This window comes from Giraffa tippelskirchi, chromosome 6, assembly GCF_054371585.1.
Source record: "Giraffa tippelskirchi isolate mGirTip1 chromosome 6, T2T-mGirTip1v1.2.pri, whole genome shotgun sequence".
NCBI lineage: Eukaryota > Metazoa > Chordata > Mammalia > Artiodactyla > Giraffidae > Giraffa > Giraffa tippelskirchi.
Window position 1 is genome coordinate 151,692,489 of NC_137280.1, and position 17,161 is coordinate 151,709,649.

Genomic DNA, 17,161 nt, shown 5'->3' on the forward strand with positions numbered 1-17,161 from the left:
ATCACCATCAGCAGTGATTTTGGAGCCCCAAAAAATCAAGTCTGACACTGTTTCCACTGTTTCCCCATCTATTTGCCATGAAGTGATGGGACCAGATGCCATGATCTTAGTTTTCTGAACGTTGAGCTTTAAGCCAACTTTTTCACTCTCCTCTTTCACTTTCATCAAGAGGCTCTTTAGTTCTTCTTCACTTTCTGCCATAAGGGTGGTGTCATCCGCATATCTGAGGTTATTGATATTTCTCCCAGCAATCTTGATTCCAGCTTGTGTTTCTTCCAGCCCAGCATTTCTCATGATGTACTCTGCATATGAGTTAAATAAGCAGGGTGACAATATACAGCCTTGACGTACTCCTTTTCCTATCTGGAACCAGTCTGTTGTTCCATGTCCAGTTCTAACTGTTGCTTCCTGACCTGCATACAGGTTTCTCAAGAGACAGGTCAGATGGTCTGGTATTCCCATCTCTTTCAGAATTTTCCACAGTTTATTGTGATCCACACAGTCAAAGGCTTTGGCATAGTCAATAAAGCAGAAATAGATGTTTTTCTGGAACTCTCTTGCTTTTTCAATGATCCAGCGGATGTTGGCAATTTGATCTCTGGTTCCTCTGCCTTTTCTAAAACCAGCTTGAACATCTGGAAGTTCACGGTTCACGTATTGCTGAAGCCTGGCTTGAAGAATTTTGAGTATTACTTTACTAGCATGTGAGATGAGTGCAATTGTGCGGTAGTTTGAGCATTCTTTGGCATTGCCTTTCTTTGGGATTGGAAAGAAAACTGACCTTTTCCAGTCCTGTGGCCACTGCTGAGTTTTCCAGATTTGCTGGCATATTGAGTGCAACAGTTTCACAGCGTCATCTTTCATGATTTGAAATAGCTCAATTGGCATTCCATCACCTCCACTAGCTTTGTTCGTAGTGATGCTTCCTAAGGCCCACTTGACTTCATATCCAGGATGTCTGGCTCTAGGTGAGTGATCACACCATCGTGATTATCTGGGTCATGATATGTTTATCACCTGATGAGCACACTGTGGTCCATCCATCCAATGGAAGATGACTCAACAATAAGAAGTTAACTATTGATACTATGCGCCAAATGCGATGCTGAGAGAATGAAGCCAGAGACAAAAGAGCATATATCGTCTGATTCCATTTCTGTGAAATACAAGAAAAATCAGATTTAATCTTTAGTCATGAAAAGCTGATCAATGATGGGCTGAGGGTGGGGGGAGATTAACTAGGAAAGCATATAAGGGAAACTTTCAAGGTAACGGAACATTCTTTTTCTTGAGTGTGGTAGTGGTTACACAGGGGAATGCAGTGGTCAAAACTCATCAAACATTACAGGAAATGCATTTTGTTATATGTAAATATACCTCGTTAAAATTGATTTTTTTTTTTTAAAATGTCCTCAACCCAGAAAATGCTTGGAAGCCCTGCCCTGGATGCACTTCAGGCAGGTGAGCAGATGAGAGTGGGTGCTGTGGGTAATCAAAGTGTCTTGTCATCACAGGAGGTACGAAGAGGGGACCAGCGAGAATGAGGCCGCAGCCGAGGAGGAAGAAGAGGAAGAAGAGGAGGAGGAAGGGGAAGAGGAAGCCTCCCCTGACATGGACGGGTGCCCAGCGTTCAAGGTAGGGAGGGCCGGGACATGGAAAGGGCTGTCTTGGGGGAAATAATCCTCAATTCTTGAACCCAGGCAGTCAGAAAAGTCTCGGGGCTGTCTCATGCCCCAGCATCATGGGGCAGGCTTTCAGAGTGAGGTGACGTGCAGAAGGTTGTATAGGGATGTCCCTGCCTGGAATTGGAGTCATTTCAGTGACAGAAAATCAGGAGGAGTTGATTGACCCTCTTATCTCTCCCACCCTCTGTGGTTCCCAGTTCTCTGGGCAGACCCCAGGCTGTGCAGTCAGCTGGCCTGGATTCAAATACTGGCTGTGCTCCTACCTAGCTGTGTGGCCTTAGACCGATGACTTCATCCCTCTCCAGCCTTGGCTTTCTCATCTCTAAAATGGGTGCAATAATGCCAACCTTGCAGATGGATTCTAAGATTTCAAAGCAGTGGATTTCTCCATTTGGGTCTACCTGAAGGACAGTAGGAAAGGGGGTCTAGTCGAGTCACTGTCACCTTCTGCTCCCCTGCTGCACTAGGGTGCCATGTTATAAGAGGCTTCATGCTCCATAGAGAGAGATCTCCATATTCTTTCACCTGCAGGACTTCTGGGAGTGTAGTACATGGGGGTGGAGGTACAGGGTATGCACTGAGCAAAGGTGCCTGGCCCCTGGGCCAGAGTCGGGGGAGGTAGGGGTGTTGGAGAAGAATCTGGGCCTGCCTTCTAACTACTCCACACCAAGAAGAAATCTTGCTGCAGTTTCTCCAGCCAAAGGGGGTGCCTTTTTCAAAAGCACACAAAGGCACTATTTAGGCTAACCAAGGCTTTTCATTTGGGTATTTTTATTTCTTGATCTCTACTGGTAATTACTGTGAAAGGACAAGAGAAAACCTGATCACCTAGTTTTTAAAACACGAGGTTTGCTAGTTGCTTCCATAACTCCAAGAAAACATCTGCAGTTCTTGGCTAGGGCGATGGAAGCCTTGGCTGTGGCTTTGTCAAAATATGGTTGGCACATTATTCTTGAGGGTGTGAGGCACAGGACATCCGTGCCTGAGGTACCTCTACTGCTTATGTGAGCTTGTTAGGGGACTGAATATCTCCCACTGGCCCCAAGCACAGGTGTCAGGGAGGACCGGGGGCCAGCACGCGGGGCCTCGGGTGCCATGCTGGCCGGGCTGGGTCTGAGGGCCAGGAGTGAGGTGACCGGAGCAGGAAGCAGCTTCGGTGTCTGCTCCGTGAGTCTCAGGGTGGGTGGCTGAGACTCTGGATCCTCCCAGCCTCACAGCTGTGACTTCTTCCTCAGGTGGACAAGGAGACCAACACAGAGACCCCGGCCCCATCGCCCACGGTGGTGCGGCCCAAGGACCGGCGGGTGGGCACGCCCTCCCCGGGGCCGTTTCTCCGAGGGAACACCATCATCCGCTCCAAGACCTTCTCCCCAGGCCCCCAGAGCCAGTACGTGTGCCGGGTAAGCCGCCGCCCGGCCGTCCTCCCGAGCACCTGCTTCTCGCCCTGCAGCTGAGAGCCCTGGGCCTCTCACGGTTCTGGGCCCAAGTCCTGGTCCCGCCCCTGCTGTCAGTCATTCTTGGCATGTTAACACCTGTTTCCTTATGGAGTTAATAGACCAATTCTATGGGGTTTCTCTAAGGACTGAACTGGCTAAAGTGTGGGAAAGGCTCAGTAACCAGTACATGGCCAATGCATTTATATATGTGTGTCTCTCTTTACTTACTTATAATACATATATTTATTTACTCACTTATTATATAAATATCATATGTATATTTATTTACTTAACTTACCCAACCACATGGCATGTGGGATCTCAGTTCCCCAACCAGGGACTGAACCCGTGCCCCCTGCTGTGAAAGCAAGGAGTCCTAACCACTGAGGCACCAGGAAATTCACAGCCAAGTCTGTTTATCACTTCAGTTCAGTTCAGTCACTCAGTCGTGTCCAACTCTTTGTGACCCCATGAACCGCAGCACTCCAGACCTCCCTGTCCATCACCATCTCCTGGAGTTCAAACTCATGTCCATTGAGTCAGTGATGCCATCCAACCATCTCATCCTCTGTCATTCCCTTCTCCTCCTGCCTTCAATCTTTCCCAGCATCAGGGTCTTTTCAAATGAGTCAGCTCTTCACATCAGGTAGCCAAAGTATTGGAGTTTCAGCTTCAACATCAGTCCTTCCAATGAATATTCAGTACTGATTTCCTTTAGGATGGACTGGTTGGATCTCCTTGCAGTCTAGGGGACTCTAAAGAGTTTTCTCCAACACCACAGTTCAAAAGCATCAATTCTTCGGCGCTCAGCTTTCTTTATATTCCAGCTCTCACATCCATACATGACTACTGGAAAAACCATAGCCTTGACTAGACAGACCTTTGTTGGCAAAGTAATGTCTCTGCTTTTTAATATGCTGTCTAGGTTGGTCATAACTTTTCTCCCAAGGAGTAAGCGTCTTTTAATTTCATGGCTGCAACCACCATCTGCAGTGATTTTGGAGTCCCCAAAAATAAAGTCAGCCACTATTTCCACTGTTTCTCCATCTATTTGCCATGAAGTGATGGGACTAGATGCCATGATCTTAGTTTTCTGAACGTTGAGCTTTAAGCCAACTTTTTCACTCTCCTCTTTCACTTTCATCAAGAGGCTCTTTAGTTCTTCTTCACTTTCTGCCATAAGGGTGGTGTCATCTGCATATCTGAGGTTATTGCTATTTCTCCTGGCAATCTTGATTCCAGCATGTGCTTCATCCAGCCCAGCGTTTCTCATGATGTACTCTGCATATAAGTTAAATAAGCAGGGTGACAATATACAGCCTTGACGGACTCCTTTTCCTGTTTGGAATTGTTTATAATTCCAACCAACTCTGCACTCTGTTTATGCCCGGCCCTGTCTTCCACACCCCTTGCTGAGATCAGACTGACCTTCACTGTCCCTGACGGACGGTTCCTTCCTCTCCAGGGCAATGGCAGCATGCAGCCTGAGGTTGCAAAATAGCAACAGCCCTGGATTACTTAGCCATGGGTTTAGGAGCTTTTTTAATCAAACTTTTTGGCTACCATTGAAAACTTAAGAAATCCAATTAAAAAATAAAATTTTAAATGCAGCCATTTCACATAAAACTCCAATTTCTCGGGAGGGGGAAAGGGAGACTGTCTGGCCCCAAGGGCTACACGTTCTGTCACAGTGATGAGTGGCTGGAGCTCAGCAGTGGGGGCCGCTGCCCTTGGAGGAGGGACTGGCGGGCCTTTTCAAGTTCACTGTGGCCTCCACCTGGCCCTCTTTAAACTATTTAACTTGCTGACCTGCTCTTGCAGGCCATGGAAGATTTAGAAGCCGTGCGGTAGTCTTGGCTTCTGGATCCCCTTACCTTCTATCCATGACCCCCATCTGAGGGGTCACACCAGTTGCTGGGGTTACAGAACCGAGACCTTGTTTCTGAGGTTCAGATGTCGTGTTGACATCCTTTCTTCTTATCTCCTACCATACAAAATGAGCAAGCAATAACTAGAATAATAAACAGAACCTTCCTGTCTTGTGTTCCAGTAAGTTGTGCAGGAGAGGCCCCTGGAACCTGCCCCACCTCATCAACCTGGCATCCACTTGTCTATTGTTATAGAGGGAGGGGCTATGGGGGGATTCAGCATCTAATATCTGGTATCCAAGACCTCCAGTTATAAGCTTGAGTGTGTGTGTGTGTGCTCAGTTACCTGGTTGTGTCCAATTCTTTGCGTGCTCCTCTATCCATGGGATTCTCCAGGCAAGAATACTAGAGTGGGTTGCCATTTCCTTCTCCAGGGGATCTTCCCGACCCAGGGATTGAACCTGCATCTCCTGCGTCTCCTGCATTGCAGGTGGATTCTTTACTGCTAAGCCACTAGTAGTGAAGTTAATTTTTTCATAACGTGACAATTTTACAAATGCACCAGCTACTTTTCAAATTAGTGCCCACCTCAAAACATCCCCTGCAGTACCTCCCAGAAATAACGTAAACCTCTCCTCTCTGTGTCAAGTCTCTACTTAATGTTTGAGCTTGTAAATGTCTGAAAAGACAGTGTGAGTACATGTAATGTAGTTGTGTATCTTGCAAAAAGTACAGGGTTTCCTGCAGTCACTGAGTGTGATTTTAATACAAGGGACTTCCTGAATCACAAGTGAAGAATCCTGCTTAATCCCAGCTCACAGCTGAAGAAGAGAAAAACCCAATCCATGTTTCAAATGTGAATAACTTGAAGGATTTAGAAAAGCCCTCAGGATAATGAATAATCTGTTTTTGGCAAAATTACTGCCTTTATGAACGTGCAGTGGAAATCAAACACAAAATGAAGGATGTTACTTGTTGGAAAAATCACAGCAAAAGAAATGAATGTTTGATTTATCCTTTGTCATCAAGATTTAGGATGCAGTTGTAATTTTGTCAAATGGAAAATATGAAATATAAAACTTTTGAAAAGTGTTACTCTTTTCCAACTAAAAACTCAAACTTTTCCCCCCAATGTTTATTTTAAAATTCTGATCTCCTATGTGAATGGATTCACTTTAAATTGGCCTTTTCCAGAATTGGCATTCCTGATAACAGAGAGGTCCAGTCCCATGTCTCAAGCATTTTTAACACAACTAGCACCATGCTGAGCCCATCCCATATTTTATTACCTGGACCAGCCTCCAACCTCAGGACTGAGGGTAAAGAAATTCCCAGTCTGCATGGATCACCTGCCACGGGCAAAAAGGGCCTTTATTAGCAAAGATGTGTATTTTTTCTTCTTTGGCTTTCTGACTACACTTCAGCCCAAGCTTATCTGTTTCTGGTAGATTCTCACTTAAGGCTACAGGAAGTAGCCAATGGTACAACATCCTGAATTTTTTTCCCTGTCATTTCCCTTAAAACTCTATAGGGGTGTGTGGTCTGTCTCTCAAGATTCAGCAGGTAACAATAATGTATCCCTCTCTTTCTCCCCCACAAAATGAGCATTCTCAAATTCCCAGAAGGAAATACGCGTCTGTGCTGTGCCCCCTCCTACCTCCAGTACACAGCCAGCTCCCTGTTTTCCAGCCTGTGGTTTATAGCACTCCACTCCCCTAGTACCAAGTCCTGTACTGGTCAGGGTTCTTAACAGCAAGCAACAGAAACAGACTGGGAGCAGTATATGTGGGGAAGAAATGTTTGAACAGGAAAGTGAGTAGTTCACAGCTTCATTAGAAAGCTGTAGAAGCAACCTCAGAAATCAGGCAGGAACAAGGCGGGCCAGACCACAGCCAAAATCACACCATAAAGACAGGTAAGGACCTGAGCGCTGCTGTAGACCATGGCCCCAGCTGGCCCCACAGCTGCCTTTGGGGTTCAGCACTGATGCCCCCACCAGACTCCTGACACTGCAGGAAGCCAGGAAAGTTCTAGCCGCTGCCGCTGCCACTATTCACCACTAATGGCTTCTTCTCCCTGAGAAACCAACAGACATGGAGGCAACAAACAAACCAACAGACATGGAACAGAAGAGAATGGACTGGCTGAGTCCAAGAGGCATGGTGACAGAGATTTGGTCCAGCTGACCAGGTTGTGATTCAAAGACCAGGGAGGTTGCATTTAAGTGTCATAGTTGAGTCCTGTGCCAGCTTCTAGCTGCAAAGGAGGCCATGAAAGCAAGACTCTAATACTTTTGCCTCATTAGTGGAAGGTGGGCTTTGTCTCCCACTGAGAGTCATAAGAGGATGAAGTTTCATGTGCTAATTAGGTTAGCACCACACACCTCCCCCCACCCCCCAAAAAATCCCTATTTTTCCTGTGTCATCTAATCTCACAAACAGCCCTGCAAGGCAAGTGGTATTAATCCCATTTCATAGATGCCGCAAGTCAGGGCACTTTGTTGCGAACACAAGCAATCCCTTCTGGCCTGATGCCACATCAAGAGCCCTCTGCCGGGTGTCCCCTTCTTTGGTCCTCAGCACGGCCTGTGTCACCTGGTGAGTTTCCTGGGCTTGAGCTCCCCCTGGACTTTAATAAGTCATGAGGGGTGGGGACATTGTGCTATACTCTCCACAGCTTCCCACAAGCCCTGTGTCTCTGACACCTACATACTTATCAGCAGCGCTGTCACATGTGTTGGTTGGCTCACTTTGACCTGAAGGATACAGTCCTTCCAAAATTCTCATTTCCAAGTAGATCCCTCTTCCAGTTATTTCGCCTCTCTGCTCCTCATTTTCCCTCTAATGGAGATAACAAAAAGGCAACAATATTCTCTACCATGTCTGAGATCAAATGCACTAAAACATCTTTAAGAAAAAGTTAAATTCAAGGACTTAATGTAACTTTCATCACTCTTTTATAACATGGTCTTTAACACATAAACAACCATAACTTAAGTATCAATCGTCCTGACACGTATTTCTAGTTGGTACAATATATATTCTGTGAGTGCCACTTTTGGATTGAAGTGGTGCAGAATAAAGCCCCCTTCTGATATGACATACAGCCAGTCCATTTGTAAGAATCCACCCCAGTCAAGAGGTCCACCCCTCTGTCTGTATATTTCATCTCCGAGCACTATGTGCATCCTGAAGAGGTTGTGGCCTTGGATGGGACTTTGAACTCTTGTTCTGATGCTTACCAGCTGTATGGTTTATAAAAGTGTGGTAATCTCTCCCAGCCTCAGTCCCCTCAGTTAAGATAGTCTGAGGATTAAATGAAAGTGTCAGTAAAGCCCGTGGCACACAGTAAAGGCTCCATCCATATGGCTGTTGTTTTGTTTGTTTGTTTTTATTTGGGCACACCAGATTGTAGTTGTGGCATGCGGGATCTTTACTTGTGGCATGTGTGAACTCTCAATTTCAGCATGTGGGATCTAGTTCCCTGACCCGGGATTGAACGCTGGCCCTCTATGTCTGTAGTGCAGAGTCTTAGCCACTGGACCGCCAGGGAAGTCCCAGTGTGGCTTTTGTTGTTCCTTTCGTCTATTTCTCATTCTGGTTGACACTCTGCCTAGTGCAGTAGCTATTTCATCCATGTAGCAGGACTATTAATATCATTATTACTAATAATTATTAATAACCACAAACATGACAGTGTGGACAGCTTCTCAGAGGAGACCCACCGCAGTGAGCTGACAGCTGCCAGAATAAATAGACTCTGGAGCATCAGCCTGTGACGATCCCACTGACCTGGAAATATGACTCCAGAGAGAGACCCCCGTCTCCCCTCCCTCTCCCGTCCTCCCGCTGGGGACACAAGCTGTCAGTAGAAAAGCATCCGCTTGACCGTAGCCCTGATCTCTGGCCACAGATGAGGAGCGTTAGCCCTCCAGGGAGAGTCTAGATAACTGCAGGATTGAACGGGTTCTGACGAGGAGAGAGCTGTGACCAGCACAGTCCTCACAGAACCTGTCTGCCCCGTCTTGTCCAAGGACACAGTCCTGAGGCCTGGCCTGTGGGCTGCCTTCTCACGTATGTATCAGTCTCGACACAGGCTCCATTCGAGCCCTGAAGGTACACTCTGTGGGTGACAGGAAAGAGTTGACGCAAACAGGCCTTAGCATAGGAGGTCAGGGGGCAGTGTATCCTGGAGTCATCCATGTCTGGTGTCCACCCCGCCAGGCTGCTACCAGCTCCAACCTTGAGGAAGTTGGGTAGCCCCTCACCTGCCATCTTCTCATTAGTAAAGTGGCGATGTCCTCCCCCATGGGGCTGTTGAAAGCATGAATGAGGTCTTGTGGTTAGCACACAGGGGCGTGCATTGTTGAGTACACACTCAGTGAATGCTCACCCAGAGAGAAAAGGAAGGTCGAATGAAACCTGCCTCCTGCATGCAGTCCCCCCGGGAACACGGAGAGGAAGGACTGGGCTGGGGACCCCACCACCCTCCCAGCCCCAGGGTGCCTTTCGAATGCACTCGGACCTTCATGAGCATCCCATACCTCTTCTCTTGCAGCTGAACCGAAGTGACAGTGACAGCTCCACCCTGTCCAAGAAGCCACCTTTTGTTCGAAATTCCTTGGAGCGGCGCAGCGTCCGGATGAAGAGGGTAAGACAGTCCCTTTGTTTCCCCAAGCCTGGTGTCCTTCACACACACTCTCTGACACCTGACTGTTTCTCCTCAGACACTGGTTACAAAAAAGCACTTGAAAGCATGGTGGTATTTGCAAATGGAAGTTGGTGAACTGTAAGGCCTGGGTAGGCACTGGGGAAAGTGCCAAGGGGTAAATGTAACATAGTTTATCAACCCAAGATGTCCCGGCTACCGATGGGAGCCTGCCTCGTGCAGGTCTCTGCTCCATGTGTCATCCAACTGACTGAGCAGTTGAAGGTCCCTTGCAACAGCCTCTTTGCAGGAAGAGAAGCCAGGTGACCCCACCTCCCATGCCTCCCCACCGAGAGCTGACCTGGAAGCAAGGAGGTGTGAATGGGACTCAGTCCAGCTGGAAACTCCCAGGGAAGAGGCCCCAGGCTGTCCCCGTGGAGCAACCTGGCCTTTCCTTAGGGAGAACATGGCTGCAGGATGGGGGTTGGGAGGCCTTAGGCCAAAGCCCGACTCCTGCTAGGGACTTTCACTAGTCAGGGCTACAGGAAGGGCAGGGGGCCCTCCCCACTTTGGGCTTTCAGCGCAGACTTGACAGTGGTTCTGGTGAGCTTGTGGAACTGGAAAAAACCCAGGAGCCAGAAGGTCAGAAAGAGAAGCAGAGAGAGAGCAAAGCAAAAATGCAGAGAAAGGAGAGCGTGCTGATAGTCCCATGTAGGGGCAGCCCCTTAGCATCTCCGGCAGGCCTGCTCCTGACCGCCGGCCTTGGGAGTGGTCCTGTGCCTGGCCATACCCTGCCCCCACAAGTCTCCAGAAAGAACCAGAAACAGAAGGAGAAAGAAGGCAGTGCAGAAGAGGCTCTCCCCAGAAAGGAGAGAGTGCTGGCTGCAGGAGAATGTGGGCATGGCCGCAAGTGACAGGGGCATCCCCTGCCCCACCCCGTCTGCTGTGGCTGGCTGGCACTCCAGTCCCTGGAGCACTGAGTCACCTTGGGAGCTTGTTGATGATGCAGATTCCGAGGCCACACTCCCAGACTGCTTCATCCAGGCAGCTGGGGTGGGGCCCTGGAAGCAGCGTTTTCATAGGCTCCTCAGAGAATTCTGGAGCAGGTGTTCCGTGATCCACTCCTAGGGAAATGACGCTGAGGAGCTCCTACCTGGTCCCCCTTGCATGTCTTACAACTCCCTCCCTGCAAGGCAAGCCCCACAGAAGTTCCTGCTTCTTCACCTCCTCTTCCCCTCAGCCAAGGGGATGCTTTGCAAAGGGGAACCTGGAGAGCTGGTCTGAGGCCATGTTCCCTTCAGGTCCTTTCTATGTCCTGAGGAACAGGGGTGTCCAGAGGCTGGGCCAGGGCCCATGCACACTGCAGACCTTCCTCCACTAGCTGCCCGAGCAATGCATGTTGTGGAGAGGGCCACCTGGCAAGGGCCTGAGAGGACCTCTAGTAGCTGTGAGCAGTCCCTGATCAGCAGCTGAGTAAGAAAATGCAAGGAAATGAACCCTACCCAGGGCCTGAGGGAGCCTGGCTGCAAATCATCCCCTCGTCAAACCCCCGAATAGGGATGCAGTCAGTCAAAACCTAGATTTCAGCCTCATGAGACCCTGAGCAGAGGATTCAGCCAACCTGTGTCTAAACTCCTACGCACTGAAAGTGTGAGATAATGAGTTTGCATGTTCAGCTGCTAGTTTGTGTAATTTGTTATGCAATAACAGAAAACCAACACAACGCCCAATAAAGTGATTTGTAAAATGGTATTAATACATATGACATTAACTGTGAGACCTGTCCTCACTTCAAGCTGGCCAGCATGCTTTTAGGAATAGGAAACCATTCAACGGAGTGGTTCTGTGCTTTTCTAGGGTGACCATTGTCTAGTCTCTGCTTATAAATGAGCAAGGCCAGGAGATCCAGCTGAGTGATCTCGGTGACTCCAGGTCTCAGGTGAAGATGCTTTTGCTTAGCTCTGCTGCCCTTGTACTATCCTCAGTCGTGTCCCACTCTTAGTGACCCCATGGACTGTAGCCCACCACGCTCCTCTGTCCATGGGATTCTCCAGGCAAGAATACTGGAATGGGTTGCCATTTCCGCTGCTCTGGCCGATGTCCAGTCTCAGAAACTTGTCTGAACATATGGACGCAGAGAGAGCCAGAGCTCAGGCAGTAGACGGGGGACAGTCAGAGTAAGGGAAGCAACTGCCGTGTAGGGAGTGAGTGGGTGGGATCTGGAGCCAGCTGCCTGGGGTGGAATCTCGGCTTCACTGCTTATGACCTGTGTGATTTAACCTCTGGGAGCCTCATCTGTGCACGTGATAACAGTCAGGACCTCACAGGGTCGTGAAAATGAACTCAGGTAACGGAAGTAAAGTGCCCAGCACCGTGCCTGGACATAAAAATGCTCACTAATATGAGGGGTAGGCATGGAAAAAATCAAGACAGGTTCCCAGGGGTTGGGCGAGCCCCACTTTTGGAGTGCAAGCCCACGGATGAACGAAGGAGGGTAGCTGAGCTCCAGAGCAGGGGAGAGCGCAGGCTCACTGGACCCGGCCCGGTACTAACTGGTCCAAACCATCCCCACCCCCGCAGCCTTCGTCTGTCAAATCCCTGCGCGCTGAGCGCCTGCCGCGCACCTCGCTGGACCTCGAGTTGGACCTGCAGGCCACCAGGACCTGGCACAGCCAGCTGACTCAGGAGATCTCGGTGCTGAAGGAGCTCAAGGAGCAGCTGGAACAAGCCAAGAGCCACGGGGAGAAGGAGCTGCCGCAGTGGGTGCGGGAGGACGAGCGCTTCCGCCTGCTGCTGAGGATGCTGGAAAAGCGGGTGGGTGGCAAACCGCGGGCGCACAGGGCGCGCCGCTGCAAGGGAGGGTGGCGAGGGCTCCAAATGGGTCCTGCAGTCCTGTGACTCACTGAGAGTGCTCCCAGAGCCCCTCAAGCTCGTCAGCAAAGGAAGCCAGCAATCCCTCCCCCCGGAAACTTGATTCACTGTTTACTGGCTGCCAGGTCCTTTTGCTGCATTCTCGTGTTTGTGTGCAAGCCCTGATTACTCACACGTTTATTCCAGCAGCTGGTCCTTCGTCAGGCATATTGGGGGGCACTTTATCTACGCTGGGGCACGCACTTGCACGGAGTAAATAAAAACGCCGACCTGCCCTCGTGCCTGCCTACCCAGTCCCACAGACCACTTTTCTCCAAATTGGAGAGGAGTGGGTCCTGGCCGAGTTCTATCCTGATGAAATGCTTAAGAATATAAGCCTGCTGGCGTCTCTTCCCTAGCGTAGTGAGTTGGAGAGATCTCAGCGTTGCTCAGGGAAAAAGATACAACCACAAACGGGCCAGAGCACACGATGAGTTGAATTTGAGTGGCTGCTGCTTTCTCAAGTTTGTATTTGGGAAGGTGTCGCACTCATGAGACACTCCCCCCGCTCCAAACCTCCAAAGGCAGCTGTTTTGGCTGCCACTACCTAGAGGGGAGGAGGGCAGGCAAACTCCCAGGGAAAAAGGGGCTGGAGAGGGGACCTAGACATGGAGATGATGTCACTTGGAGCACCATGAGGAGTCTTGGGTTGGAGAACTCCAAAGCAGCAGGAGTTTGGGGTCTTTTATAGCCCTGGGGTTTAACACATCTATGACTAGCAGATGTTGGGTGCAGTTTTAGGGGGTATATGTAACAGGCAGGCTCTAAAAGCCTAAAAAAAAGACCAAACTGCTATTTGAGCTTCATTTAAAACAATTGTATGGGTAAAAATTTGTCTTTGACACCAGTGGGCTCTTGAGCTAACAGATCCCAGACTGTGGTGAAGAAATAAACCATAGGGCTAACACACAGAGACCATCTTTGACTCATTCTTTTCATACCTGCCAGGATGGCTGTCCATGGCAGAAATGACAAGCTTTTGCTAGTTTTCTCCGCACACAGCCAAGCAATGCAAGAGCACCTTCCAGAGGGTGCCTCACTGTATTGTTGGGAGGGCCATTTGCTAAAATTCCAGCTCTCAATTCAGGTGATGAGAACATAAAGCAGGAAGGTGGTGCTGGGCTTCTTCAGTCTGGACTTATGGGAGCCTCAAATTGACTCTGGTAAATCAGAAGTTCCCCAAACATTTCTTTCTTTCTTGTTTATTACTTATATCAGAGTTATAATAACAGCATTAAGAGAAAATAGAAAATTAGAGAAAGTTTTAAGGAAGAGAAGGAACTAAATATGTCTCTAATGGTAGCTGTCTGTTACATTTATCTTGGAGCTTCCTAGTAGCCAAGGCAAAAAGAGGTAAGCAAACAAGTATATATGTGTCCTGCCTTAAGAAAGCACTTACCAAGAAAACCTGACCTTTCAAATAGTTTTTTTTTTAATAGTAAATCTATGACTATTGGATGATGATTCTGTTAAAGAGTCATTTAAATGGTATAGCTTCATTAGCCAAAATTCTGTCTTCGTGCTATATTTTCAAGTATGTAGAACGTAGATATTTGGGGGCTCTCTGGTTTGTTCTCTGAAGTTCTTCCTTAGGTTTGTATCAGGAGGGAAGGATGTATTGTTCCTCAAACCCTTGACCATAACTGCATGATTCGAAATTGGGTTTCTACAATTTCTTAGTTGTATGCCGTTAAAGCAGTTTCTTAACATGCCTGAGGCTTAGTTTCCGCATCTGTAATATAGAAGTTATTATAAAGCCTAACTTCCGAAGTGGCCCCGAGGAGCAGTGAGGTGACACGCATTTTACCAGGTAGCCCTTGCCGCCTTATTTCTGAAGGGTGCACATAGGTATTCGGTTCCCTGGCCCCGAAAACCTATCCTGTCTGACACATGTTGGGATCACTTCCCCTCATCATCTTTCGGAATAAAGAGGAACAGGAAACATGATGCCTGTCCTGTGACCCTCAGACCTTTTAACCACAGCAGACTCCTCATTTGTACTAGAAGGGTCTCCGTAGCTGACCCATTTCTAGAGACCCTGCTGCTGCTTCTGCTGCTAAGTTGCTTCAGTCGTGTCCAGCTTTGTGCGACCCCATAGTAGGTAGCCCACTAGGCTCCCCCGTCCCTGGGATTCTCCAGGCAAGAACACTGGAGTGGGTTGCCATTTCCTTCTCCAGTGCATGAAAATGAAAAGTGAAAGTGAACTCACTCAGTCGTGTCCAACTCTTAGCGACCCCATGGACTGCAGCCTACCAGGCTCCTCCATCCATGGCATTTTCCAGGCAAGAGTACTGGAGTGGGGTGCCATTGCCTTCTCCATCTAGAGACCCTAAGGACTCTCTACTCCCTCATTCTGCCCTCCAGATGGACCGAGCAGAGCACAAGGGAGAGCTTCAGACAGACAAGATGATGAGGTCGGCCGCCAAGGATGTGCACAGGCTTCGAGGCCAGAGCTGTAAGGAGCCCCCAGAGGTGCAATCCTTCAGGTCAGCAAGTGGGCGCCTGGCCAGACGGCCTTTCCCTTCGCACCCTGCCCTCCCAAACTCGGTCTCCTCTTCTCCATCTTGCTGCTCCCTGTCCCTACTCCCTGCTGTAGCGGAGCCCCAGCTCTCTGTAGCAGATACCTGTCCTCTGCCGAGTCTTCCCCTGTGATCTGTGAGCCCCGCGGTGCTTCCCCTCAGCTGTCTTTATCGGTCCCCACACAACTCAACCTAATTTGTTAGATCCTTTTGTTTAATGGATGAGCCACCTGCTCTGGCCTTTCCCCTTAGAGTTCCCATCACCGGTAACTCCGGAGGATTGGCCGAGGGATAAATCAGCCTGGGAGTGGCAGATGCTTGCCGGGCCTCCCTAGCACTGCCTGCCACCTGCCAGGATCTCGGGGAGAGGCCTTCTTGCCACCCCGGACCCAGGCATGTCCTGGGTCTCCCCATTCACAGAGGGTTTTGCATTTAGGCTTGTGTTATCCTCTCAGAAAAGGTATTCATGTTTGTGTATGTGCTAAAACGCATCCCTGTGTGGAATATAAAGATATAAAATATACTGTCATTTGTCTAACCACACTTGGACATCTTTTCATTCTTAACCAACTGGGAACCTAAAACAGACCACCAGTGGAAATGGCCAAGGGCTCTTTGAGACTTCAGAGGCCCCTGATTGGAACTGGAGGTGGCTGTTCCTGCTGATGTTCCCCCAAGGCAGAGATTCTCAGCCAGGGGTGACTTGAGTCTCCAGGGAAGGCATTTGGCAATGTCTAGGGACATTTTTGATTGTCAGAACCAAAGGAGGGCTGGCAGAGATGCTTCTGATGTTTTGTGAATAAAGGCCAGGGATGCTACTATACACCCTACCTGTACAGGATTAGCCCCACAATGAAGAAATTATCCTGCCCATAATATCTATAAAGTGAGGTTGAAAAGCCCTGCTCTAAAGGGATGGCCTGGGACTTCCCTGGTGGTCCAGTGATTAAGAGTCCACACTCCCACTACAGGGGTCACGGGTTCAATACCTGGTCAGGGAACTAAGATTCCACATGCCTTACAGCGTGGATGGGGAAAAAAAAGAAATACATAAAGGAATGGCCTTTTTTACAGGGAGAAGATGGCATTTTTCACGCGGCCTCGGATGAATATCCCGACCCTCTCTGCAGATGACGTCTAATCGCCAGAAAAGTATTTCTTTTGTCCCACTGATCACGCTGTGAACCTAGACTGTGGCTAAAGTTATTTATGTGGTGTTATATGAAGGTACCAAGTCATGAGTCCTCTAGCACTCTTGTCCGTTTGAAGATAAACAGAATTTTTTAGTTTGGGTTCTATTATTATTAAAAAAAAAACAAAACAAAAAACAGACAAAAAAAAACCCAAAAAATTAAAAAAAAACAAACCAGCATTACAATGACAAGATTGTATAGTTTGTATATTTAGGAATGTATTTTTGAGAAAGAAAATTTAAATGAACTAAAGCAGTATTAAGTTGCTGCTCTTCTTAAAATAAAGTTGTTTAGATTTTTTTTTTTTGTACAGATCTACCTACTAGAGGTTTCACTGCAATAAGAAGTAATGTTTGGGGGACGGTAATCCTCAAAGGATGTCCTGAAGGTGTCACAGCACAGCTGACCTTTCCTACTTAACGTATTTTGTACAATGTTTTTAAAAAGATGCACAGGAACTGTGCAGGGATTCTGAGGTGCGTCCGTGAATCTTCACGAGCTGTGATGTGTTTTTATGTGTGGAGATACTGACGTGGAGCGGGCCGCGTGGGGCTGGCTGGTGACAGGCCTGCCCACGCTGGTCTCATGCCCAGTGAAGCCACTGACACGAGTGAGGGAGGGCTGTGAAGAACACCTTTCAGTTTTATCTCCATCAATAAAGTGGCCTTTCTGAACAAACGCCCTCGCGCGCTTTTTCTCCCTACCCCTCCCTTCATCAGTGTTCCCCTGGTTTTTGAATCTCCGCTTTGCACTCATTCCCTCCCAACCCATCCCAGTCCAGGAGAGTTTTTTGTTTTTTTTTTTTCTTTTTGTTCGCTCATGTGCTCATTAAAGGACCAAATGTCTGCTGAGCAGGGACTGTTACAGACATCCAAGGTCGGCTTTCAACACCCAAGTCACAAA

General features: G+C 48.5%; 1 protein-coding gene across 4 annotated transcripts in view; it reads left to right on the plus strand.

Annotated features, from left to right (window-relative positions):
• Positions 1-16,936, plus strand: part of WWC1 (WW and C2 domain containing 1) — a 158,285-nt gene extending 141,349 nt beyond the window's left edge. For 3 of the 4 annotated variants that reach the window (XM_081503780.1, XM_081503783.1, XM_081503782.1), the window contains exons 18-23: positions 1,515-1,635; positions 2,921-3,085; positions 9,547-9,639; positions 12,217-12,450; positions 14,911-15,032; positions 16,140-16,936. In XM_081503780.1, the coding sequence (XP_081359906.1) occupies positions 1,515-1,635; positions 2,921-3,085; positions 9,547-9,639; positions 12,217-12,450; positions 14,911-15,032; positions 16,140-16,206 (802 nt within the window). In that variant the 3' untranslated portion in view covers positions 16,207-16,936. Of the gene's footprint in view, positions 1-1,514; positions 1,636-2,920; positions 3,086-9,546; positions 9,640-12,197; positions 12,451-14,910; positions 15,033-16,139 lie in introns of all 4 variants that reach the window. The other variant, XM_081503781.1, reaches the window with a different exon arrangement.
• Positions 16,937-17,161: the final 225 nt, after the last annotated feature.